The sequence below is a fragment of the Volvox carteri genome (assembly GCF_000143455.1).
Source record: "Volvox carteri f. nagariensis unplaced genomic scaffold VOLCAscaffold_51, whole genome shotgun sequence".
Lineage (NCBI taxonomy): Eukaryota > Viridiplantae > Chlorophyta > Chlorophyceae > Chlamydomonadales > Volvocaceae > Volvox > Volvox carteri.
In genome coordinates this window covers 651555-677723 of record NW_003307594.1, presented here as the reverse complement: position 1 = coordinate 677723, position 26169 = coordinate 651555, and the positions used below count along the sequence as shown (strand labels likewise).

General features: G+C 56.1%; 5 protein-coding genes across 5 annotated transcripts; 2 read left to right on the top strand and 3 right to left on the bottom strand.

Annotated features, from left to right (window-relative positions):
- Window positions 1–437: 437 nt before the first annotated feature.
- On the top strand, window positions 438–5818 carry deg8 (trypsin family; the record flags this gene model as incomplete). The annotated part of the gene is made up of 12 exons (XM_002955425.1): window positions 438–457; window positions 752–824; window positions 963–1014; window positions 1655–1782; window positions 2080–2261; window positions 2594–2628; window positions 3220–3291; window positions 3738–3871; window positions 4301–4366; window positions 4849–4981; window positions 5291–5412; window positions 5771–5818. 12 exons carry the CDS (start codon window positions 438–440, stop codon window positions 5816–5818), a joined length of 1065 nt encoding a protein of 354 aa, XP_002955471.1.
- Window positions 5819–8430: 2612 nt separating this feature from the next.
- On the bottom strand, window positions 8431–11919 carry VOLCADRAFT_96350 (uncharacterized protein; the record flags this gene model as incomplete). The annotated part of the gene is made up of 8 exons (XM_002955363.1): window positions 8431–8654; window positions 9122–9292; window positions 9529–9604; window positions 9979–9997; window positions 10938–11050; window positions 11455–11602; window positions 11728–11856; window positions 11912–11919. 8 exons carry the CDS (start codon window positions 11917–11919, stop codon window positions 8431–8433), a joined length of 888 nt encoding a protein of 295 aa, XP_002955409.1.
- An 848-nt stretch (window positions 11920–12767) lies between these two features.
- espA (separase) lies at window positions 12768–22069 on the bottom strand (the record flags this gene model as incomplete). The annotated part of the gene is made up of 19 exons (XM_002955362.1): window positions 12768–13054; window positions 13200–13428; window positions 13619–14080; window positions 14537–15181; window positions 15388–15632; window positions 15748–16368; window positions 16479–17848; window positions 17919–18088; window positions 18175–18396; window positions 18644–18918; window positions 19018–19279; window positions 19618–19853; window positions 19921–20143; window positions 20216–20258; window positions 20759–20852; window positions 20945–21029; window positions 21110–21232; window positions 21339–21402; window positions 21486–22069. The coding sequence occupies 19 exons, from the start codon at window positions 22067–22069 to the stop codon at window positions 12768–12770; spliced, it is 6240 nt and encodes a 2079-aa protein (XP_002955408.1).
- A 327-nt stretch (window positions 22070–22396) lies between these two features.
- On the top strand, window positions 22397–23134 carry mot60 (uncharacterized protein; the record flags this gene model as incomplete). The annotated part of the gene is made up of 2 exons (XM_002955424.1): window positions 22397–22602; window positions 22717–23134. 2 exons carry the CDS (start codon window positions 22397–22399, stop codon window positions 23132–23134), a joined length of 624 nt encoding a protein of 207 aa, XP_002955470.1.
- A 1682-nt stretch (window positions 23135–24816) lies between these two features.
- Window positions 24817–26114, bottom strand: VOLCADRAFT_96347 (uncharacterized protein; the record flags this gene model as incomplete). The annotated part of the gene is made up of 5 exons (XM_002955361.1): window positions 24817–25158; window positions 25423–25550; window positions 25699–25825; window positions 25897–25983; window positions 26046–26114. The coding sequence occupies 5 exons, from the start codon at window positions 26112–26114 to the stop codon at window positions 24817–24819; spliced, it is 753 nt and encodes a 250-aa protein (XP_002955407.1).
- Window positions 26115–26169: the final 55 nt, after the last annotated feature.

Sequence of the window (26169 nt, the reverse complement as noted above, 5' to 3'; positions counted from 1 at the left end):
CCAGTGATTGACGGCATTCTGTAGGGCGCAGTCTGCGTTTGTTTTGTGGTGCGCTGATGCCCTGATATCCGTTGGGTCCGACGTTAACTGGCCAGCTAAGAAGAAATGTTTTCAATGGCACGTGCATTGCAAAGTGGCTGCTCGTTTTGCAAGTGCCATGAACGTTGCAAAGCGAGGTTTGGGCAAAATGCTTTATCATAGTGTGTACGTGCATAATGTTGGAAGCTTACATAACACTTACGTGGGTTCATATGACATGAATTTTCTTTAGGAGCATTTTGTCTTTGTAAGTAAGTCGACATCATTTGCTTTGCCGCTGGAGTGCAATATGTGCACGGTTCAGCGTCTCCTTTGCCGTCACCAATGTCGTGCTCAACAAGCCCGCCTCCAATGCTTTAAGCCAGTTGGCAGTTTACTACGGAAGAGGGCTTGGAAAAATGGCAACAATGAGCCAACGGTGCGGATGGATGTTACTTACTTTGTCGCACATAGGGAACCCTGTAACGCTTACAATATCAGCAATTACAGGAATTTATGTCACGTCGAACTATCCTTTTTGGAGGCACGGTTCTTGGAGCTGTCGCTGGCTTCTGGGCACTCCCCGCACCATCGTTGACGTTGGAGGAAGTGACGCCTGTAATAGTGGCTGGTGGCCCAGCGCTCCTACCGCCTAGGCAAGGCCAATCTACCATGTTGTTTATAAGCTTTTGGTATATCCAGACATGCGAGGCTCCTTCGGCCGCGGTCGCAGGGAAGCAGCTATTGTCTCAGTCTTTGAGCGCAACACGTATTCCATTGCCAACGTTGTTGATGTCGCGCTCCAGGTGCGCCTGCTGGGCGCTAAAATGCTCATTGAGTGTACATCGCAGCTTGGCGACCATGTTGGCGATGTACGACACCGTACTGTACGTGACCACATTTTCTTGGAGACACCGTAGTTTTTTTGGCCTCGCTTCCCGCAGGGCCGAGCGGCAGCGAGTCCCGAGGTGGACGTCCCCGAGGGCAATGGGACGGGTGAGGCAGTCGGAGCCTGAACACAAGCGGAAAGAGCACGAAAACCTCCATGCCGCAAATGAAACGACCCTTCGCCTAGGAGGGCCTTGAGCCACGGCATTGGCATTGGAGCACGCCAGACACAGCTCCACACCAGGGCCCGGAGAGCGACATGGACTCGTACGGGAGGGCCCATAACACGCAGCCCCTCAGCCGCGTACCTGCCTCCCCCTCCCTCATGCGGCTCTTTCTTCTCCAATCTGTCGACTGGTCCGAGGGCCCACACAAACACCTAAAAAGGCCGCCGGCTGCTGGCAGGTGCTCTCCCACAGATCCATGAGGAAGGCCACTGACCAGGCCACCGAGGCCCCTCTGCTAGCAGAAGCCCACCAACTTATGCATGGACGCACATCATATTACAACAAACGGCCCCAATGAAGAGGCCCGGACCCGACCCGACCCGACCCGACCCGACCCACTCCGCGCCTTCCACACCGTTTGTTTGGCGTCCGCCGTGAGCTCCAGCTGGCGTGTGCCTCATGCCAAGGCCCCCAATTGCTGTTATACGCCCAATCCTGCTCCCTCTCCTGCTTCGCCCCTCTTGCCCTCTGCGCCACCTTCCCCTCATGCTGCGCCCCGGTGGATTGGTCCCATGGCTCAGGGTTTATCTGGGACGATCAGGGCCACGTAGTGACCAACTACCACGTCCTCCTAAGCTCCCTCAAAGGCCTGGGACCCGACCCAGCGGGGCGCGGCGGCAGCGGGGCATCGCCGCCGTTGGTGGCCAAGGTGCGCTAAGACACGAGCATAGAGAGGGCAAGCGTCACCACTTGTGGTGGTGATGGCTGGCTGCTTGCGCAACCGCTGGCTCTGTTCCCATTCGGCGCAGCGCTTACTTTGAAATGTAGTCGGCATAGGGCATAGGTTGGTGCTGTATATTGCCATAAATATAGTTAGAGCATATATATGTATAGCATCCGCACATGGCTGCACGAACCGGAAGTATTAGTGCGCCTCGAGCAGCAAGCAAGAGCATTTTACTAAATTTGTGCTGAACCGCTGCGGGCTCTTTTGAATCATATGCAGGTGACGCTCACCAATCCTGGCAACGACGTGGAACAGACCTTCGACGCAGTGCTGGTGGGCGCGGATCGAACCCGGGACCTTGTGGTGTTGCAGTTGGTGGGAGCGCCTGCCTCGGTGTTGCGGCCCGTGCAGCTGGGAAGCAGTGGTTCTCTCCGAGTGGGGCAGCAGTGCTTGGCCATTGGGTGGGTCGGGTTATGTGTGTCTGTGTGCGTGTGTCTGTGTGCGTGTGTCTGTGTGTGTGTGGATAATGCATGAATGGCTGTTTGGTGTAGCAGCCTTCCGGTTGGGCGGTAGCAACCACTAGTCTGGTTGGGATTTAGAACGGTGTCGGGAAGGGGATGGGATGGGATGGGAGCTGCGGCCCTCGCTTGGATGCGGGCTTTAAGGTAGCAAGAGAGGTAGAGGGTTGGCAATGAGGTACGATTATGACAGGCAGATGAGATCACGTTTACTCGGGCCGCCCTCCGTCTTTTCCCCGCACTGCACTCCACGTCGCGCTGCTGGCTACCCGCAGAAACCCGTTCGGCTTTGGACACACCCTCACAAGTGGTGCGTAGATGGGGCCGGGTCGGGGGGGGATGATATGTCGGAGCATGTGTAGGAGGAGTGTACCTAGATCCGTATGTGTCAGTGATGGTCAGCGAGAGAGCACAGAAGGTGGAGGTGGAGCAGCAGAAGTGGCATGGTGGCGGTTGGTTGAGCCCTGAGTCGGGTTGATCCTCGTGCTGTTGTTTGGATCTACGAGCAGTCTTCAGCAAGCCTAGCACCTTTTGAGCACCCTTTGCCGTCTGAATTACTCCTCCGGCTTGGCTGGCTGGGGCCCAAAGGCGTTTTACTTCTGGCACATGCTTGACCCCGTTTTGCTCTTGCTAGAAGGACGTCTGATGGGTAACCCACCCCAGGTAAGCCACGGACCCAAGGCGCAGTCATACACATGCAAGTTTTTAAGGATCAACTGCAGACGTTGAGGAGGAGGTTGAAAGGGATCACCCAGGGTGCAGGGAAGGTCCTCTACCCAAGAAGCGGGGGTTAAGATGCGGGTGGGGGAGGGTGCGGAAGGAATAAGCCGACGTTCGCACTTCCAGCTTTTTCAGGTTCCCTGCCTCTCCCCTCCTCCTTTCTGTCCTCCCCGAGCCGCAGGTGTCATTAGTGCCCTAAATCGCGACATCCGGAGCCCCCTCGGCACCACCATACCAGGCGGCATTCAAACAGGTCCGCGGACCCGGCAGTGAACGAGCGCATGCCCGAAATGCCCGGCAGTGACCGGGTTTAGTTGGCAGGTTGCGTCGGCAGGTCACCCCTTAAGAAATGGACTGATGCCCGGGCGTGTAGTCGTGGCCAGTTGGTCTCTGTAGATGACGGTGGGGCTGGAGGGGGGGGGGCCTCCTGGTGTTGGGATGGGCCGTACACCTCCAGCTGCAGCGCCTGGTTCTTCTCCGCCTTTGCTGGGCTTTATGGATTGATTGCTGGTACATAGGGTTTCACACGGCCTTGAAGTGTGCGGGATATCCCCGGTCCCCCAAATCCCATTGGTTACAGACCTGGATCTGGATCTGGATCTCAACGTCTTGTTCTTGCGTTGCTCCAGTGTGCGGATGCCTTTGACTTTCGCATGGTTGCTGTTGCTGCGGCTGTTGTTGCTGCCACACGTGCCCTAGATGCCAGCATCAACCCGGGCAACAGCGGTGGACCCCTGTTGGACTCTTCCGGGCGAGTCATTGGAGTCAACACCGCCATCTTCACACCCACAGGCAGCTCCAGCGGGGTTGCATTCGCCATCCCGGTTGACATGGTGGGTGGATGCTCCGGACTGGGCGGAGATGGGACGGGATGGGATGGGAGATGGGGGATGGGAGATGGGGGATGGGAGATGGGGGATGGGGGATGGGATGGGATGGGCAAGAAATACTGTACATGGGCAGACGAGCATGAAGAGAAGGATGGGATCGTGCATCGCCCGCAAACGAGCCGTATTTACTGCCCGCTGTAATGCCGCAAAATCTGGCGTGTGGGGGCTGTAAAAGTGGGCTGACAGGGTCAGGAGTGGGGAAAGCTCCATCCAAGCAGCGTCATGGCTTTCTTCTTTGTTCTTACAAATCCGCAGTGCAGACAAATCCAGGGCATGACGGAACCCCTTCGCCTCGTCAGCCCCATGCCAACCTCCCAGTGCGACGCGGTAACGTCCGGGGGGTGGCCCTGTGCGCTTCTTCCCCCTCCCCAGGTGAAGCGGGTGGTTCCTCAGCTCATTCAAAACGGCAAGGTGGTGCGGCCCAGCCTGGATGCGCAGGTGGGTGGCTGGGCTGGGCAAGAGTAGGGTAAGTAAGGCCAAGGAGAGCGAACATACGCAGGGGCTGATGGGTGTGGATCTAGATTCCAGGTTGGATCCAGGCAGGTGGGCCCGTTGGTGCCAGTGTGGAATTTACCAGGGAGAAGCGGCTTGACCTCCTACTCCGGCTTCTGCTCTGGGTACGAGCGGGAGGCAGGGGAGCGTTGACACCTTTCCACAACACGGCCAATGATTGGGGGCCTCTGGCAGTCGTGGTGATTGTGGTGGTGAGCCACATCGCGTGCTTCATGTCAGCCTGGCTATGCGGTATTGGCGACAATGCACTCCTCACCACTGTCCGCCCCTGCTTTCGGCCGCCATGCGGGTGGGCCCGGCTGAGACAGGACGCGCCCCTTACCCACGCGGTGGCGTCCTTCCCCCGCCAAACTAATCTAACACTCAGCATTCTGCGTTCTGCCGCTCGGCCGACTGGTCTTTTGCAGATCGCCTCCGACAGCGTGGCTCAACGACTCAAGGTGGGGCGTGGGGCGCTCATTCAGGCGGTCAGCTCGGGAGGTGCGGCGGACAAGGCGGGGCTGCTGCCCACGCGGCGCGGCCTCTCAGGAATCATCACCGGTGAGTGCGTGCGTGCGTGCGTGAGGACACAAGCATACGACGCATAGACACAATTTTAAAACGACGATTAGGTCTTGGCCTGCTTTCCTGTCTTCCTGGTTCGCCTGTACTGGTGGTGCACCTTCCCGCGGCCACGGAATGAGCCCATGTAGTGGGCGTGGGTAGGCGAACGTGCATCTTCTCGTGCTGCCTGCCAGCTTTTCAGAGTCTTTCCTCGCGAATGTTTGGTGTCCATGCATGTGGGTTTCCTTTGCCGAGCTCCTTGCCCCTGTCGCCGTTCCTGTCCCTGCCACACGCGTTGTCCCGCAGGTGACGTCATCCAGGCGGTCAACGGTCGCCCAGTCAACAGCGGCGGCGACCTGCTGGTGGCGCTGGACGGTCTCGCAGCCGGGGACACCGCAAAGGTGAAGGTGATTCGGAGCACTGACCAGGTGAGGTCGGTGGTGTACTGGCTGTGGGGTGCTGGAGGGTTGTGGAGGCAAGGGTGGGGGATGAAAAGGAAAGAGGCGGCCATGCGCCTGTGTAGTTGGGGAGGGGTTGTTGCATGCAGCTGTTTGTCTGCGAGTGAGGGGAAGAGAGGGCCTAGCAGATGCGTTGAGGGCGGTCTGGCCGCGTCTGGGTGCTCCACATCACTCCAAGAGAGAGGGTGTACAGCTGAAAAAAGTTCCTCCTATAGCTCCCGATGCAGCCTGGCTCTAACGCACCCCCCCGGCCCCCGTATCGTCTCCACCCTGGCCCTCCCTCCGACACGCGCCTTCCCATGTGGCTGGCTTCGGGTCTGTCTCCCAGGGGTTGCAAGAGCTGGAACTGTCTATCGTTCTTGGCGAGGAGAAGTAGTGCTGGCGGCAAGTATGTATGTATGCCAAGTATGTGCAGAAGCCGCAATGCGTGACGTGAGAGGGGTTCGGGTGGATGAGCAGTAGGGCATTCACAATTAGTAAATTATTTTTGCCGCCATTGCTATCGCTATTGCTATCGCTGTCGCCGGCTTATGTAGCTGTATGCTGTCGCGCTTGGGGCCTGGGTTCCGGCACAAATTACCTATTGGCGCGCCTTTAGGGGAACTAAAGGGGAAGAAGACAACATGAGCCTATTTGGGCGCGAGTTCCCCAGTGAATGGGGGATTCCAAGGAGGAGCACCTGGCAGATGTACGCGGCGCCGTACTTCCGTAGTGACCTCGGTTGGGGCGCGTCGGAGATCCTTACACGACTAATTTTTCAGCGAGTACATTGCGTGATGGCGTGTGCCGCCGCTTTTTTAACGGTGGCGGGGAGAATGGTGTGATCCTGGGGGTGTTGCTGTTGCTTCGGTATATTGTATTCAACGGTTCTTCGGCTGTGGTATGGTAGTGTTGCTGTTTGATCCGACGTCCTGTGACGCGGTAGTTATGGCGGATCTGCAGTACCAGGTGGGCTAGAGCCGCATTTGTTGCCCTATTGCGGCAGGTTGCCTCGCTCCGACATGGCGGGTCGGCTCGGTTCGAAGCCATGCGGGCAGGTAGCTTGAGCTGTGTGAAGTGCATGGCTATGCTTTCTCGATTTTTCAGGCGGCAGGGTCTGCATGAATGTGCAGGCTGGCAGTGCTTCCCTAGAGCCTGCATTTTGTACCTAGCACTGAGCGTCACCCAAGCGCCTTAGGTGATAGACGGTTCCAACGGGTACCAAGCAACGTATGTAAACGGCTCTTGAATTACCTATTGAACGTCCTCCCCACACCGCCAAAGCAAGTGCGGTAATGATATTTCCGAGCGACCATGCGGAGTGGGGAGTTTAAGGGAAATCGACAGTCCTGGCGCGAGTCCCTTTAACGTCGTGGACAAGTCTTGCCTACCCGGACTCTCCAAAGATGGGTCGGCTGGGGCGAGGACGGCAGTTGCTTATGACGCAGGACACACGTCTCGTCGCCCTCTGGCAGAAGCGCAGACAGTACCTAATCAGCGACACAGTGGAGCAAATGTGTGAGTTACATCTTGAGTTGCGCTTCCCTCCTAAGGCGTAATGGGCCTATACAAGAAGAGCCGAAGCCTGTCCGAACAGCCCGAGGAAATGAACCGAATCAATCAGCCACCAAACCACCAAAGCAGCTACTCACGTATGTGTGTGTCTCGGGCAGCGTAAGAGAACCGAGCGTAGCACTGGCAAGCTTCGTCAGCCGCCACACGGCACAAGTCCCCGATGTGCACCGACAACTGGCCTGGTGCCATTCAGGCAGCAGCAAGTTGTGTTACACTGGCTGGCAGACGAATACTGTCCATCCATCCACGCATGCGAACAGACAAACACCGTGTGTGGGTTACACACGCAGGGTATGCAACCAACCTAAGGCTTGAAGCCCCCGTCTGCAACACACTGCCACTGCAGGCACGTTGCAAGTTCTTCCCAGATTGCAGCAGCAACTGCGCCCGCACATCCAGGGGAGAAATGCAAACCGCGAGGGCACCACGACTTAGGAAAATCTGTGATAAATTCAAGCGGATAATATACAAACAGGAAGTAGGTACAACCTGGTGCTTACGACGCATGCAGGTCTGTAGCTGTACAACAAATAAGCTCAATGTACATGTCTAAAGAATTAAGGAGCTAAGAGCTAATAGAACTTGTACTGTACAGCAGGATCCATCGGAACAACCCGCCATGGAACCGCCACTATCGGACTAATCAATTCACCTCTACAACACCACCGACACGCCGAGGAAACCAAACAGTCACAGACAAGGTGCAGCAGCTTCGCACAATCGTCCAACCAATACACAAAAACTGTCTCACAGCCTGCATGCCGAGTTTTTTGAACCCCAAGTTCCAAGCCCAACGGCGTCGGCATCTTTCATCGTCGCGCAATACCGTCTACAAAGCAACATGTCAAGCCCCCCCTGAGCATGCTGCCTCACCCGCACCAAGAGCTGTGGTCTGCCCTGCCGGGCCCTGCAGGGCCCTACGCTGTACTGTGCACTACACGAAACTACTATACAAGCAGCCGCTCCTCCAATCCAGCTCTCCTTCCACGTCAATGGCTCTATCGCTTTCCGCAAACCGGAACCAGGCCAGGCCGCACCTCGCCCGGCCTGGCACACGGAAAGCCATCCACGTCCTCTACTAGCGAGAATACAACACTTTCTGCACCGCATTGCACCATACGACAGCATAAAATCAAAACGACCCCGAGGCCCCATAGCAGCCGCTTGCAAGCCTAAATGTCTGCTATGACGGAATTGATTTCCATCTCTAGCTTCTTGTAAGCCACTGGTTTGTACCAAGCAGCATGCACACACACCTCTCCCTGCTATCCACTAACTTTTCCGTCTCATACGTATACTTCCCCCGGGAACCTCCGTTCCCCCTCGCCTGATGCAACCTGGCCCAGGCTCGGGGCAGGCTGCCGTTTCTATCTCTCCGTCCTACAGCACAGAAGCATAAAACGGCTGCTGCCACCTACAACTATTTGAGCTTTCTCACGCCATCGACGGGTCGCCCCGCAGCGAGTCGGGCAGAGCCATTGCGGCCGCATAGTCCTGCAGCGGCTGCGTCCCCGACTCGAAGCTATCGAGGCAAAAGTACCGGTTCTGGTACCCGTCCTTGTAGGACATTCGCGGCAGGGGCCGGAAGGGATCCAGCGGCTGCAGCTCAGCCACCCCGGACGCCATGTGGGCCAGCTCACCAAAGCTAGATAGGATGCCTGTGGGGGAGGGGGGGGGGAAAGACGAACCACAAACGAGTGAAGCTGCTGCCAGGGCAAGAGTGTACCAGAGAAGGGGGGGAGAGGAAGCAGCGGGTCGTGGGGTAGCAAGCAAGGGGAGAAAGGAGGTAAGTGTGTAACGATGGTGGGCCCGCTGTCGGAATCGGAATCAGTGCCGGAGCTATGACAGTTTTTGTTAGACTAGGGTTGCTGCCCTTCCCGCATCCATCCATGTTGCTGCGTGACCGCAATGCCAGTCCACTCAGGTCTCCGGTCTCGCTTTCCTTTAAACAGCTCCGCCGACCACCCGGCGAGTCAACCCCTGCTCCAATTCCATTGGGCCGCAGCTCACCACCGTTACTGATGGGTCGTGATGGCAGGTGGATTGTCAGGTAGGACCTCCAGTAGCTTGTGAACAACTGCACATTTCACTTCCCTGCGTTCCCTCCAATCCCGCCCCACCTCACCTGCTCCAAAGGCCTTGATGCTGCCCCCCTCCCGCACCACCCCGAACTCCACTGTGTACCAGTAAACCTTGGTCAGGTGCCAGATAGTCTTATCGTCGGCTCCAAGGGAGGCGGCGCCAATGGCCTGCACCAGCCGGCAGAAGGCAGGGTCGGCCAGCATCGGCACGTGACCTGCGGCATAACAGCATGGGCATAAAGGCAACAGAGGATAGGGCTATCTTAAATCAGAACCTAAAGAAAAAGATCACCGCTTCACCGGTGCTTGTTGTATAGGTTAGCCGTGAGGGAAGGTCAAAAGCCCAACTCGACGCCCGTACCATCCTCATCCGTGTCGCTACGACCCCCTCAGTGTCTCTCAGCCTGTGTCGGTATATCTGTATGTCTTGCGGCGCCAGCCGACTACCCACCTACATACCTACCTATGAGCTCGTGCACCACATCCGGCTCCGGCGTGTAGCTGGGCTTGCTGGGGTGGCGCATGTACTGCAAACAATGAATTGCACGCAGCAAGAACGACACGATTGAGCAAACGAAACCAGAACGCCGAAGCGGAATGGCTGGAGCCAAGGCCCGCACCGACCCTAATGCAGTATCCAACTTTCAACTTCGTGCTCTTGACATACACATGTTTGATCAGGAAGGGCTTTGTAAATCTGTGCCAACGACAGGCCGTTGTTGAGGCTAGCTACTGGGCAGGCCTGGCATCTTCATCGCCTAGACTGCCAGCTCTGAGCAGAGGTGCCTGGCCCAGCACAGCAGCACTGTGCGGCACAGCGCACAGCACTTGACACCCCCGGCGAGGTGCACGTCGCGTGCAGCATGCCCTACCCATCCGGACATCCTCGGGACGTGCAAACCTGTGTTGAATGGAAGTGCCTGTGCGGGCAGGAACAGATGGGGGCAGCACCGAGGAAGGGAACCACATGCTCATAGATGCATTTGTTTGTCTGCCTGCCTGCCGGCCAGGTCATCAAGTCATGGCCGCCGGCTGTCACGGTCAGTGTTTATCGTTCAGGGTTCGACACCCCGTACGGGGCCCGTAAGTTTTTGGCCTTTTTTCGGTATCCCCGTCAGGGCCCGTAGGCCCGGTGGCTCCCGTAAGGATTTTGGGGCGCGAAGCGCCCCGTACGGGGCCGCCCCCGGACCGGCCGAAGGCCGGTTACGGTGGCTCCCGTAAGGATTTTAAGGATTTATAAGAGGCCGTACGGGGCCCGTAAAGTCCCCCGTAGGGGAGAGGACGGACCATATAAAGGATAAGGCCACACACTTGGCAGACATAATTCATATTGCACTACACTTTTGATAATACTTTTATAACTTCTGGTCTGTAACATCCAGCGATGGCAGACAATGAGTCGTCAGGAGGTGACCAAGGGCCTCCTAAGCCACCGCCCTCCAAGAAGGGCGCCACCTTGGGTCAAGGCGCTTGGCTTTCGCTGAGTGTGCCGTGTCCCCGAGTGTAATGGTTCACGAGAAAATAACGAAAATAACGATTTACAGGGCAAAAAAATGCAAAGCGTCACTTTCCACAGCGTTTCAGCCAAGGACAGTGCCCCCGTAAAGGTTTTGCGGGGGTTACGGGGCCCCCGTAAGGTTTTCGGCCGGTACAGGAGCCTGGTACGGGGGCCCCTCCGTAAGGAAAATTTGGGAGGTACGGGGGAGCCCGCAAGTTTCAGGAAAGTCAGTGTCGAACCCTGCTATCGTTTCTTTCAGAAGAAGAGGGCCTGACTGCCGCTTTGGCGCGTAATAGGAACTCGGTGACGCCAACTGCTGGAACCTATGGGGGGGGTGCCAGGTGACAGGCCCGTATACTCACTTGAAGGCTAGGCCCGCGAGGAAGTGGCGCGGGTGCATAAGGCCCGCCACTGGTCGAATATTCCAGCCCGTGGTGGACCGAAGAACTCGGTTCATCTCCTCAAGCTGCGGAACCTGCGGCACGTGGCCGCAGACGCATGTACACGCATACAAACAGGGCCAGCGCGTTATCACTGGGTATCATGCTGCACAGGAGAAGAGCCAAATTAACACATCCAACAGCATGTCGATTGGCCAACTGATAGGCAGCCGTGGGCGCGTCGCCAAAACCCTTGGGGTCTGCGTTCTGCGGCGACGGCCTGGGTTAGTAGGTATAGCAGACGCCGAACAAAAACCCAACTGGTGAGACGCGCTCCGCTCAGTCGTCCCATATGGCACTTAGCCCATTCCCCCTTTTAACCTTACCCCAGGAAAGACGTCTTTCGCAGTATGAGAACTTATGTAACGCTGCGAAATACAGGGTGACAGACGCTGTCGCATTGCCGCAGCTTACACGGTCTTCACCCAACGCTGCCCACCTTGCCGGGCCGAAAATTAAAAAGTGGCAAGCAGCGCAAATATTCCTTGCAGGCATGGCGCGGCAGGAGATCCTGCAGTTGCTCTAGCACTATGTTCCAGGTGGCCACTTCCTCGGCGGTGTAGACCACGTCCGGAATAGACGTGCCACTGCAAGCGACCCGAGAAACGCAGCAACCGTTTACGTGTAGAGGAGTCGTGTATTGAAAATGCGACTTGTCATGCAGAAATGGTTCCCTGAGCGCAACTGTGCGTTGGCGGGAACGCACACTCACATGACGTGCTGCTTTGCCGCTTCTGCCAACATCGTTCGCCGGACTTTGTAGGCCTCATCATGGTAGCCTGGGTGGTCGTCCGCAAGGTCTGCGCCGAAGCCCAGTATCTGCTCGGCAGCACCGCAAGTCCTGTTATGAAGACGAAAAGCCGCATTTCCTGTGTTGCAAGCCTGTCCCTACGCACCTGACCATTGTCAACGTCGTTGATGCTACGTATAACTGGGACCTCGGCCAAAGTTCGCTGCGTGTCTTTGCCTGCGAAGGGAGGTCCTTTTTTGACAACCCTAACCGATGACCCTCGCAGAAACAACGAACGACACCTACCCGAAGCAGCATTTCGTTCATGCGCGACTAGTTGAGGCTGTAAATGAGAGCGATGGGTACAAAACTTGAAATTGCTTGGTCGCGAAGAAGCCCGGCTGCCATAGCGAGTCCCAAAATGCGGTCGACTAGGATTACCGAGGATGCCGGGATACATTATAGCAGTATACAACGTCCGTTAAAGGCACCTACAAGTTGCCGGAATTATTTAGTTCTCCGGTTGGTTATTGGTACAGCAAAGTCAGACGGAGCAGTAATACGGGATTATCACGGCGAGCGATCGAAGTCGAAACGGAGAAATTATGGTACCACTCAGGGTCTAGAGCGTAAAGAAGCGACAATTAGTTCTGTTAACGCCGTATGTCTTTGCCTTTTGTACATTAAGGAAAAACGCAGTTATCAACGAAATGTTAACATACACGCCAGAAGGCGGCGTTGCAGCGAAAACAACGCCTAAAAATCGTGCCGTTTTACGTCAGCTCTGCGTCACCTGCTGCCGGTACGACACCCTAGCCTCGGAGTTCGTTGAAACAAGTAACACCCTAGAATGCCCACACCTGCATCAGAAAACCCTATAATACGTCATTGAAGTTACCTACATCGTAGTGAGCAGAAAGGTGAAAGGTGACCACGCAGATACCTTTGCTTCCCTGCCGGCCTAAAAGTACTCCTAGCATGGCAGGCACCTGCGTCCCTCACGATGCAGGCCACACATCAAATCAACGCCCAAACGGCAAACCATAGCAAACCGGTGCAGCGCCAATCAGATGCGTAAGCTTGCATGCGCTACGGCTGCGCGTCACTGCCAGACCGAGCGGCTCGCTGGGCCCCACGTCCGAGCAAGGCCGCTCACGCTTGGCCCCACCAGCCATGCCGCATTTGCTGCCGGTCGAGGCCGATGGCGTCGAGGCAGTGCAACCAAGCCAGGAGTGCATTAACGCCTGGGCGTAGCGGTCGATGTCCCGATCCGTAACGTCCCACAGGTTCGCGACCAGCGCAGGGCAACCTGGGCAAGAGAAATTTGCATTGCTCAGGAAACAATACGCGCCACAGGGAAATCTCAATTACCCCTGGCCCCTGCAGCCGTTGAGCATGATCAACCAGCTATACGGTTCGACATTTCGTTACAAAACTCCCGAGGTCATACGCACCTGCAAGCAAATACGCCACGGCTGCACCGGATGGGTCATATGCCCCGTGCAAACGGAGCCGCCCGCTGCTGCAGCCCATCAGCATGCAGCTCGCACATCGCTGCAGTTTGCGCAGTGCGGGCAGGGGTAGATACTGTTCGCCACTACCGTGGCCGAAGTACAGGAACAGCTCGTGCGACTGCAGTGCGGTGAGGAGCGCCTGGGTGCTTGGCCGCTCGCCTGTGATACCCTGTAATACCGGACCACCACCATAGCAGAAAACACAGGCAGCTTAAATGGAAAATGGGAGGTTGTGGGAAAATGGAAGGAGAGGACGTTTTTGTTCTGGGGATGTGGCTAGTAAGGCGTTGGACTGCCTGACGTGTTGGAGCCCAGCATCCAAAGACCTTTGCAAGCATCACGTGATAAAGCGGACCCACCTTCCAATGGGCTTGCGCCTCGAGGATGGGCTGAAGAAATTGCTGGGACTCGACCAGGTCGCTGCTTGGGTTGAGCACATAGAAAACGGACGTTGCAGACCCGCTCGTACCAGCTACAGTCATGCCACGGCTGCCGCAGTGCCTCAATGCTGCAACCCGCCCATCTAGATCACTTGATATGTTCACATGTTGCATCTCGGTTCGTGCTGATGCCGTTGCACATGCAACTTGTAAGCTAAGAATGCGGTAGAGCTCCTTGCCATGGCAGCAGGGAATGCTTTCCCAGGGGAGAGCGTGTAGCGCAGGGCTGAGCACCAAGAGCACTGGCCCAGCGGCTGGCTGCACCGTTCCTGCCAGCTCCGACTTTGAACCTTGTGGTGTGCCGCTGCTGGGTTCCGTTGTCGATGGTGTCCTGGCTATGCCATGTGCAGTATCCACTTTACTGCACTCCGAAGGCTGATCCTCGGTCACGGTCACAGTGCCTCCACGAGAGCGAGTCGTTAACCGTGTGCTGGCACCACGCCCAGTACACCTGGACGCAGTTGTCTGGCTGCTGCGATGTGCCGACCGCCGAATGGAAGATGGGTACAAGATGTCAGTGCGAGAGGTTCACAAGTTCAGGGTTCACAAGCTTTTCCTTACTGTAAAACTTCTGCCGACCCTCCTGTCCTGCCCATTTTCCTGTCTGCTTCCCTGCCCACCTCCTGCTTACTTTCCTGCCCACCCTCCTGACCAGAAAACGTCACAGTGGATGTATGAGTTCACAGTACTCCTCATACATATACCCGACATCGAGTTTTACCTCGACGAATTGACAAAAGAGATTGCCGCAGCAAATACTTGCCTGGCCGGCTCAGACTGCACTGACGTGGGGCGGGTCGCCCGCCTTGCCCGACCGTGTGCATCCAACCCGCCCACCGGCTGCGGTGGTGCGTTATCCGTGTCCACGGACTCCGAGCCCCCGCTGGAAGATCCTGGCCGCCGACTTAAGCCCAATCTGTGAGCAGCTGTTGTGTTGTGCAGTGACTCAAATGCCGCACCCGGCCGTGTGCGAGTCGTGGGGGCGGTTCCAATGCGACCCCGCGGCACTGTAGGACCACTCCCTGGCGACGGCTGTTCACACCGCGACTCATTCGTGCTAAATGGCATGGAGCCAGAGCTCTGTTCGTCGGGCGGCAGCTTCAAGAGCTGGACTCGTGCGGCAGCCTCAGCAGCTGCGAATTCCATCACTAGGCCAGTTGTTAAGGACTGGCCTCCATGAAGTCCAAGCTGGTTGCAGATAATACCTAGCAATGCGGCCAGGTCGCCACCCTTCATGTGGCGCATGCTTGACAATGCAATTATGACCAACTCCCGCAGGACTGCCGCAGGGCTGCCACAATGCCCCTCGCCGCTGCTGTGTACTGATGGGAAATGCTCGGCAATGAAGGCATCGGCGGCAGCCCGCCAGACCTCAAGGTGTGCGTTAGGAACTGACAAAAGGAGACACCGCCACGGCCCTAGGCACTGCTCATCAAGCTCCTGTAGAAGTCCCCTTACACCTTCATCTAGCGAAACGCGCGTCTGTGGCAGGATTGCATAATCACGCACATTAAGCAGGGATTCAGGAAAGGCGATGACAAGTCCTTAGCTAGGATAGGGCAGATTTTAGCTTGGCATTGAAGCTTGCCATGAACACGTGTAAGAAGCCAGCCGCACTCCCGCACCGAATCCCCAATGGCCTTGCATGTCAACAGCATGGGGGCGCGCTAGATGCTCATGGCACTTACCTTCCACCATTTAACTTTATGGCTCTGTGACGAAGCCGCGTCTTGGTCCATGTGCATGCTGTCGCCGCTCTCCTCAAGCAGCTGGTGCAGCCGAGCAACACAGCGGTCCAGAACGTGACTGGGAAGGCGTCCTGCAGCAGAGCACTCGGTTGGCTGTCGCCCAGAAACGCCAGCACGGGCGCCCGGCAAGACCGCCAACAAGGGCGCGCCACCATGGGTAAGGCGGCCCACAAGCAGCTGGCCACCTGTGTACGGTGAAGGGTCCAATAAGCATTAAGCAAACAAGCAAGGACGCCTAAGCGAGATGGTGCGACACAAAGCCAGACAGCAGAGGTAATCCTACGATCTTACCAATCGCACCTTGGGTGTCTTGGGTGATGCAGGAGACTACAACATCTGGCGGAAGGATACTAAGCGCCCGGTGTACCCACGTCTCCGCACAGTTCTCAAGGTACAGAAGGGTGTCAGTAATGCTGGCGTTTTTCAAGTGAATCTCCGAGAGCATCGACATGGCAACTTCACGGATGCCCGCTGTAAGGATGAACTCAGATTGCCCTGAGCTGCAGGCGATCCCATTGGCCTCCATATCTCCATTGTCCTGAGGGTTACGCTGCGTGCAGATGTCCAAATCAGTTGCATCTGGAAGCTGTCGGACAATCTGGGACGCAAAACGTCTGGACTCCTGCTGCAGAGCCTGCTCTTGAGCGTACGACATTCCCTGCCCTAGGTGCAGGAACATGGTTGCCGCGTAGGGCAGGCCCAGCGCAATAGCAGCATTCAAAAGCTGACGGCAGGCGTACACGGCAGCCAGCGGCAACTGCCAGCAGAGCTGCAAAGATTGGAGCAATGCAGGGACGCTCCAACATACGGCACCAGCATCGTCGAACGACGTAGCGCCGTCTGCTTGCCGCGCATCTTGCAGCCGCGGCTGACGCTTAGGAAGGCTTTTGGACGAGCCGCTGCTGGCGTTAGGCTTTCCACCTGCGGCATTGTCCAACATGTGCCTCTATAAGCACTAATGCAGCCAGATGCAGGAATCTTACTTATATGCGTCCACAAAAAGTGATGCTTTATAGGCACATAGATCTTACCCCTCTTTATTGACTGGTCAGCTCCTGATAACCTATCGGTCGTGTCTGATGTATCGCTGCTTGATGTCTGGTCTAAACCGTGCTTTGCAAGGCAGCTGTTGGGGCCGTTATGGCCCAGGCCCAGGCCCACGACTGACGCGCTGTCGCTGGCCAGCAAAGCGGCCGGTGACGTTGCAGTTGCCCGGTGCGCCAGCAGGAGCCCATAAGCCACCGGCCAGACTTCAGCAGCGCTGCGGCTGGAGCTCGTGGTTGCTGCCTGCTGGAGCTGAACCAACGCACTGTCCAGGAGTTGAGCCGCTTCTTGGCGGCGGCCATCCTGAAGCAAGGCCTCGGCACGCATCCTGTCGAGCTGAGCGCGTAGGCAAATGCCATGCCAAGCTAAGACATCACGGCGCATCGGAGCAGTCTTGGTGCAGCCCTGTTGGCATGCGCTTGCCAGGTCTTGTTGGGCTGCCGCCACGGCAATGCAGCATGCAGCCGTGCCCTTGTGGCTGGCATCATTAACCTGGTCATGGCATTGATGCAATAACGCGAGCCGCGCACGGGCTGAGCACACATGGGCAGTTAGCAATGCCGCGTCGGCCGCGTGCAGGTCACTTTTTGCGACGTGGACGTCGTACATGCTCATGGCCACATCTGCCGTTTCCACTTGTGCGGCTGCAGTTTCCGCATCGCCCCGCCGGCATGATAGCTCTGCCAAATAGCCACTGCACAGCAACTGCACGCCATTTGCACCAAAAAGCTCTGCTGTGCGACTGCATTCTTTCCAGAGGCAGATGGCGTCCTCAGCGCAGCCTGCCGCCTCAAACACGCGGGCCGCATTGTGCAGGGACGCAAGGTGCGCCGCCGCAACTGCCCATGCCAGACCGATGCTAAATCCACGGCTAGACCGCATTTCTAGAGCTCCATTTCCCGTGTTAGAGCTGGCAAACAGTACCGCGTCGTCATTAGCCTGCTGCTTTGCATTGCTTGGGTAGTCTTCCGCAGCATAATCCAGCACAGTCGTCGTAGCACCCGACTTGATGGCAGCTGCCGCCGCTTCAGCTGGCGTCATGTCGCACTGGTCCGTTGCGGTCGACGTAGCCGGCCCGCTGCCTCTGGCCGCAGCATTCTGGTAAGGAAGAGCTGGGCAATCGAGGAGGATGAACAGGCTACATGTGATGCGCAGTGCCTCCTGAGCCTGTACATAAGCGGACGCCGTTTTGCCCGCACGTAGGTAGGCGGCAGCTGCCAGCTGGCAGCACTGACTGCGCAACAGTAGCGACGCCGAACCATGGCGCAAAAAGCCGCTGTGCTCTAGCTCCATGGCACAGGACTCCGCGATGGCAGCAGCTGCAACATGGTCGGTCGCGCCGCTAGCGTAAATGTTCCTGCATCCGTCACCGACACGTCATGAGTACCGTGTGCGACAAATGCATCCGACAGGTTTAGTTTGCGTACCTGACCGGCTCCGTCATCTTTAGGACATCTGCTAGCTTTCTGTGCTGCTGCATATCCTCAAACGCCTCGGCGAGGGGTGCAGTTGGCTGGGCGGTAAATGTCCATGCCGTGCACGACGTGAACGGCATCGTTGATGACAGCAGGTAAATGTGTTGCTCACGAAGTTTCACCTGCGGTTAGTGACGATCCACGCACAAATAGCGTTGCTGCCCTCTTAAGATATTGCTGTGGACAGGGAGCATTCGGTGAAACTCACCTGGGAGTCCAGATTGGACATCAGCCGCCAGATGATTTCCCCGCTGTAGCTAGCCATCTTGCCATTGCGAAGGTGTACGAACTGCTGCACTTGTAGGGCTGCATGCAGCGTTGCCTGCGGCATCCTGAGCAGCAAACCCGCACCACTCCTGCCACATGCTTCCAGCAGCTGATTCCATAAAGATATTGCTCGGTTCATGTGATCCACTGCGTCAGTGTCGGCCTGCCGATGGACGCAAGGATGCGCTCAGGGCTGTGATACCGAACGAACGCGAAATGCACATCAGGATGCGCTGCAGCATGGCGCTTATATGCCGCCGCCGATCAAAGCCAGGCCCATTAATTAGGACGGTTCTCGTTGACTTAGGACACACTGCTGCGGTAGCAGGACGTCCTAGCTACGTACAGCTCCTCCCAACGAGTAGCAATCCCTCCTAAGATTCGTTCATAAATATGCACAGTGCACCTACCAGGCAACTGCGCCCAGACATTTGAGATTGCGCCAAGCATAAGCCAAGTTGCGCGTGCGCGAGCGCGGCGGAATCCAGCAGGCCCAGCTCAGCGGCGGGCAAGACCCCAGTTTTTGATATCTGAACTGCATGGGCGTCCAGAAGCTCGCAGCAGAAGCGCAGGTCGCACGTCTGCGCCTCAAGGGTAGCATTGGAAATCACTGCCTTAACTAGCAGCTCCCGCGCATGGGGGATCTGGCTGCTTCCAGCGGCGCTGGAGCATGCGTGCAAGGCACCTGAGCAGTGAAAGATGGGAAACCGAGCTGTAATGGCTTTTAACGAAAGGGAAAAAGAGTACGTACCAGACAAGCCATACGGTTGGGGCGAATCCTCACCTAGCACAGCATTGCTGTAAAGCGACTGGAGGCTATCCTCCTCACGGCGTTTGCTTTCGTCCCGCACCACTTCGAGCTCTTGTACAGCATACATGTCCAGGGCATTCAAAAGACCTGATCGTCCACCCCTTTCTCGAATGGCAGCCGCAGCCAGGAACTGCACCAAGGCTCGCGGCACCGCTGTTCCAGTCTTGGTCACCGCAATCAGCCTGCCGATGACCGCGTCGCTTGTGCTTGCAGGGCTTACGTCTCCCTGAGACGGCTGCCCAGGGGCATGAGAACCCTGCGACTGCGTGTTTGCTTGCATCCGCTGCAGGCGACCGCCGCGCCTTTGAGCTTTGCAGGGTGCCGCCGGTGCACCTGTAGTCCCCCCTCCGGAAGCTGTTAGAGGTGCAACGGCCATCGCTGCTGACGCTGAAGCGGCGTCAAAGGTCGCCAGGCTTGACTGCACGAACAGTTTCGTGATTGACCGGAAGAGATGGGCCCTGCCATCGACGAACTGCAAGGTTTCAAGCAATCGGTTTATGAGGCGAATTAACCTTTGAATTGAGCTTGCACAGGGCCACCTTGCAATGGCAGATGAGGTCACATTGAGCTCACCATATGCAAATGGGCCACGCAAGCTCCCGATGCTGCCATGGCATCCTCATGTAGCGAGAGCTGCTGAAGAGCCATGACGTGCGCCTTGCACTTCTTAATCAGCTGTAAGATGTCCGTCTCTGGGACCAGACTGCGCAGAGCTCGTAATTGACGCACACGCTCAAGGGCCAGGTCTGCTGCTGCCTGAAGCAAGACAGCTGCAGGTGCTGCATGCTGCGCCTGAAGCAGGTCAAGACCTATGAGGCGTAGACAAAGCCATCATCAGTAAAATGCGGTGAACGGGTTGCTCTCAGCTAGGCATACCTGCATTCCCGAGTGACGCTGACAAGCTGTGGAGGAGTGCAGGCTCAACACTGGCCGAACCACCATGCCGATAACGATGTTTAGGACTGGTAAGCAGCCGCTTAAGCAGCTCCACGTACCGAGACATGTCCTCGCGAAGGGCAGACAACTGGCCTGTGCAAAGAGCATGTGCTACTAGCAAACGCACGGCAGTCGTCACGGCTGAGGTACCGCTAGGAACCGCCTGCGTGCAGACGAACCGGTTAACTATTAATGCGATGCTGGAGCGCTGGCCTCCCCAAAGTCAGGGACTCACCACGTCAGCATCCGCAGAATCACCGTCTTCCAGAAGGTCCAAGCTGGCGCCGCAGAGAAGTTCCATGCATTGCGCAAGGACAGGTAAGTTCCCGCCTGGGCAATGTTGTTAACGTCGGAGCGGATAAAGTTAGAACGGTAATAATTGTTGTTGTGCTGTATGAACCGTAACCCGACCATGAACGAAACTGGGAACATCCTATAGTCTAACCTGCTGACTGAGGTGCGCTCAGCAGCTGCGTCAAATTGCCGGATACTGATACGCGCAGTCCGTCCAGGCAGCACCATTGCAGCCTACGGTTAGGTTGGCCCGATGCTCCAGAATCGACTGAAAAATTCGATACGACGGAACTTAATGAATTAAGGATAGCACAAAGCCGTTCATCGGGCACATCGCTGAGGCTGCAATGTGGCAACGCCAATGCTGAGTGCACCACGATTTCCAAAGGCTGTCCTCCATGCAACCTGCATGCGGCGAGGCACCTACAACCTCAGAGAGTTGTCCTTTAGGGATCGGCAGGCATACGGGTACGTTGAAACTGACCGATAGTCTACCGGCGGCGCAGGACCCGTCCGCTTCTGCCCAAGCCTCAAAATGAGTTGGTGAATCACGGGCACTAGATGCTCCGACAGTGACCCTGGTCCGCGGAAAACGTACGGGAGAGAAAGGAGCAGGGGGACTCATGTTTGATTCTTAGCGCAGGTCCAAAGCTCGAATCGAAGAACCCACCATCGGAAGTGATTAAGTGGAGCAGAGCCTCCGTCATCACAAGTTTTACCGTATCTGGTGCCGCTGCAGCATCATCCACAAGCATCTGCGGATGGGGTTTTAAGTTACATGCCTGCGGCGCCCGTGCATGTGGTGCTGCCTGGAAACCTAGATAGACAGTCGTACTTGCTGGACCGCCTGCTCCTGCCGGCATAAGGCGCCACAAGATGTCAGTGCACTCAGCTGCTGTGCAACTGCCGCCGGGCTTAGATTTCGTGCCACACATGCGTACTGCAGCGTCTCCACCACCTGTAACCACGGGGACACAAATAGTGGGTCTCGCATTTGGTGTTCTTATGCCCGAAAAGCTCGGATGCACTTGTAGGCCTAAGCTTCTGTGAATGAAACCCCTCACCTTGCTGAGGCATTTCAACACCACGTCAAGCCGATTCGCTGCTTCATGGGTGTCTACCGCCTCCCTGTGTGTGATAAATGGGCAAGCAGATGGTCACTCTTCTGTCGACTGTCCCCGTGCAGACACTTGCAGAAATTTTAGTCCAACCTGGCCAGAGAAAGCAAGCTGTCAACAGGACCGTGGATGTCCCTCCATAACGCTTCAGCCCGGCTCGCTCCCTGCTTCACCAGAGCTGAGTAACAGACAAGCAGGTTTGCCACAGCTGCGATATGGAGGTCGCTGGGGCCAGTTATGGTGCCTGGGCTCGTGGCCGCTGATGCGAGCAACACCTTTCCTTGCACCATCGCATGCTCATGAAGCCCATGCCCTGCCAGTTTCCGGACAAAGTTGTATCTCTGTATATCTAATTCATGCTGGGAAGTTTTGATCACCGGGCGCAGGCAGTCGAGAGCATTGAGGCCAAGTGACGCCGCGTCACCAAATACGAGCATAAGGTCGTGGCTGTGCTTTGAATCGGGAGAAAGGCGGCATCCCATGGACTTGAGGAGCGACGTCACAACAGAGCCGTGTGAGCGGGCGACTGGCCGCAAAGCTTCGGCATTAACCTTTCCAACCCGGCCCAAGTCCAGGAGCGGCTCCAGCAGCACGTTGATGTCAAGAAGAGCTAGCTTAAGTTTTTCTATATCGAGCTCTTCTGCTAGGATCGTCAGGGAGGCCTGGGCGTCCGCCATTCCCGTTTGGCTGTCACACCCTTCCACCGGCCTAACCGACTACAGTTCAGGAGTAGGTTTCATCCTAGAAGTAGAATAATGCAAACACGGGTAGTTGTCCTGTTATGATAAGGTGTTGCTAGCGTAGTTGTTTCGAGTGGTTTTCTCTGTAAGTCCGGATCCATGCTATTGTACGACAATAGAAACGTATTGAGCAAAAGTGGAAATATTGTAAGGACCTCCGTTGAATTAACTCTCTAAATAGAAACTGGACTGTAGGCATTTTTACAGACCATTTAAGCTTGGGTCACGGGCCGCGGGGCCAGGAACGCGATCATGTGTGCCTGCATGACAAAAGAAGCGCTACTAGAGATATGTAAACAAAACCAACTGTATCGGACGCCTTCCTTAAACGACAAGCTTTACTGCAACTTTAAGGGCTTTTCGCAAATTGCTTGCCTCGAAGACTACGTTAACCTAAAGGCCTTATTCCTGGAGGGCAACGTGCTGGAGAGTTTGGAGGGGCTACCGCCGTTGAAGGAACTTAAGTGCTTGTAGGTTGGGATTGGATCTCGCAGGATGCAGTACACAGCACTCACGTCACAGTCACGGCCCATTCCTGTTCCTCTTCGACATGCTGTAATGCTATCCCCCTTACAATGCCTCAGGTATGTGCAACAGAACTGTATCTATAAGATTACCAACCTGGAGGCTGTGGAGAACCTGGACACCCTTAACATCAGCAACAACCAACTAACCTGCTTAGAGGGGCTGTCGTGCTGCAAGAACCTTCGCACCCTTATAGCAACGCACAACCACCTGGCCACGCTGGAGTCGGTTGAGCACCTTGCAGAGTGCACATCATTGCAAACGCTAGATTTGCAGAACAACCAATTGTCAGATCCGGCTATCCTCGATATCCTCAAGCAGATCCCGGATCTGCGCTGCCTATACTTAAAAGGCAATCCAGTCGTCTCAAACATCCGGAATTATCGCAAGGTGATCATCACTAGCATTCCTACCCTAACATACCTCGACGACCGGCCAGTGTTCGACAATGAGCGCAAAGTCGCTGAGGCATGGTAAGCAGCAGGACAAGCGGACACGATGGCGCAAGTGGGCATTTCCTTTGAGAGGCACTAAGGCATGTGATAACCGTTACGGAGGCCGACGTTTGCTGATTTTGGATGGCCCGTCCATGGAACTGAGCAGACGAGGCAGCATCGCACAATATGCATCGCCGTACATATTAGTTTCCATAACGCATACAGGCATGCTGCTTTGTATGGCTGCGTCTGTCATAAGATGCTCGCTTATTTTTCAGGCTTGAGGGCGGCTTGGAAGCGGAGAGAGCCATGCGCAATAAGCTCAAGGAGGAGGAGGAGGAGCACAATCGCAAGAACCATGAGTTCATGATGCAAATGCGGGCACAGGGCTGGCGCGAGGTGAGTAACACGACTCCATGGCATAAGAGGCTCTCCACAAACTTCTCAAAGCCTCCCGGTAGCTGGTAAAAATTAGGGCAACCAAGCTTGTACCTATTTGTACCTATGCGCGTCGTGTATGTGTTCATGTTCCAGCGTCAGGGTCACGGCGCCCACCAACAAGGAACAGGAGGTAAAGATTAAAGTAGCAGTTATGCTCCTCAATGCGTCCATGTAGTGGCTGAAACCTTTTTCCTCCCGTACCCCTTCGTACGATGGGTACCCCAGCGGTATTGATGGCATAACGTCCTTCATCTTGTCCACGTGCGTTTCCATGAATAAAACTTGCATGTATGGCCATGGCGATACTGGTGCAATACCAGCGGCGAAAACGGCTTGGCCTTCCCGAGGGGGACACCGACCCAGCGTTAGATGATCTCAGTGACGGCGAGTACGAGTTTGCGGAAGATCCACCGGAACTGATTGAGGCGCGCCAGCGATTGGCAGCATACACTGCTCGGCCTGGCGAGGAGGAGCCCCCAGGTAGATCTTTGTCATCTGCTTTGCAGCTTGAGAAATATGTTCCCAGGTGCAGGCGGCATGCGATTCGACCCTGTTTGTATGCAATTAAACTTTTAATGTTGCACATTGGTTCCTAAGCGTCTGTTGGCAGCTGGCTAACATCCCGGAACCGCTGAACCTAACATACGCAGAGCTTTCGAGCCAGCGGCAGCAGCTCGCACGGGATGGAAAGGCCATTTCGGAGGGACAGTGGCATAGCAGAGTCGAGGAGGATGCCAAAGTGTACCTGGAATCTATAAAAGCTGCACAGGCGGAGCTGAACGTTGCAGGGCACTGCAAAAGCTCAGAATCGGATATTGTAGGGCTTGGCGAGGGGGGGACCACAAAGGTTCCCGTTGGCGCTGCAGTTGGCACTCCTGCGCTCAGTGATGATCAGGGGAATGGCATGGACACAGCTGACTTGGAAGAACTTGATTAGACGTGAATGTTAGCTACGCGCAGACTTCTTGACTGAACGGATGGACATCTTGCGTGACGACGAACGAGTGGAGTTGGTTCCAGAGCGTTTCCTAGGATGAGGGTGTGCAGCATAAGTTGTGACCATACTTTTCGGTGCGCTGACCGAGCATGCATACGTTACACTCGACCGAGCGACAGCAGGTGCAACTTGAAAGGACCCAGGCAATACGATGTACATCGTGCCACTCTAGTGACAGCATACAGGCAACACTGAGTTTGACTAGCAAATCAACCTGCACTTAATATATGACCTTGCCCAGAAAGGTAGCACGCCCTATCGCGCTCGATGGGCTAGCGTGCGGCTTATAGCGTCGTCGGCGTGTCGGTGCCTGCTAGCCGGTTCTCCTGCCAGACCTTGTCATTCTGGAAAGCAGGTACAGAATGCAATGGGAGTATTGGGGGCAGGAATATTGGCGGCGTGCGATGCAACAACTGAGGACCAAGATAGCATTGCAGCAACGCGGGTCTTGCCTTCGAGAGCTGGTGCCACATGTTGAGCGAGTTTTCAAACAACAGGCGGATCTTATTGCTTTCCGTGGCGCTGAGGTGGTTGAGCTTGACGGTGATGGGCCCGGAAACCTTCCTTAGCCCATCCAGGATCTTGCTGTTTCGCACTTTCTTAAGCTCCTCAATCAGGTCCTGGATCTGCATTGGTTTCGTGCGGTGCATGATGGGGGCCATGGTAGATTGGACAGGTAAAGGCCCATGTTGCTCAGGCCGCTCTTGCTTGTTGGTACTTAGCAGGCTGCTGGGGATAACAGGCGAACCCTCTTGTGCAACGCTTGCAGAAATGTAGCCCAGGGCACGATTCCGATAGTCAGACACATGTAATAAATCCATGTGCCATGCAACATGCGTGTCGCCTCCCGTTATTACGATCTGTACCAAGTAAGCAAGTAAGCCACGTACCTCGCATAGCTCACTGTTGCTGCCAAAGATCGCGCGCGCCTCGGTGAACAGCAATTTGCTGATCTCCACGTAGTACTGCGGCACCGGCTGGAAGTACTGCGGATGCGTCCGCTCCTCCTCTAGGGTTCCTTAAAAAAGCAGAGCGCAGGCGAAGGTAAATCGCTTACCGATGTGAAGGTTCTGCAGGTATTCTACGCAAACATTCGGTTCACTTCTCTCTTGCTGCCATGGAGGCAAGCTATCCGATAGCCTGGGGGCCCGTTTTCTCATCCACACCTTTAAGGTCCTCCTTGGCCATCCAGGCCGGCAGCTGGATGCGGCATTTTCCTCGCCGATACAATGACAGTGCTAGATATAAAGGCACCTTGATAGGTATGTTTGGACGAAATGGGCCGTACGTGCCCTGCGAAGTATGGTACACGCCGAACTGAGTGCTGAGCGTCAATGCCACATCAGTGCACGCTTGGAACATACCTCTATGCACGTGAGCATGCTGTTGGGAAGGTTAAGGGTGAAGTTGGGGATGATCTCAATCTTCTCATGCTCCGCGAAGAACTCAAGCTGCGCAAACACCGTGGAGTAGGAACTTTTAAGAGTCAATGCAGCGCCTTAACCCTCCCTACCTCTTCCGGGGTGAGGGGCGGCTCCTCTAGCTTCGCCGCAATGTACTCGAATAGGGACACGGTGGGCATCTTGCCTCTGAAGGTTAAAACCGCCTTACTGTCTCTCTTCGCGAGATACACCTAC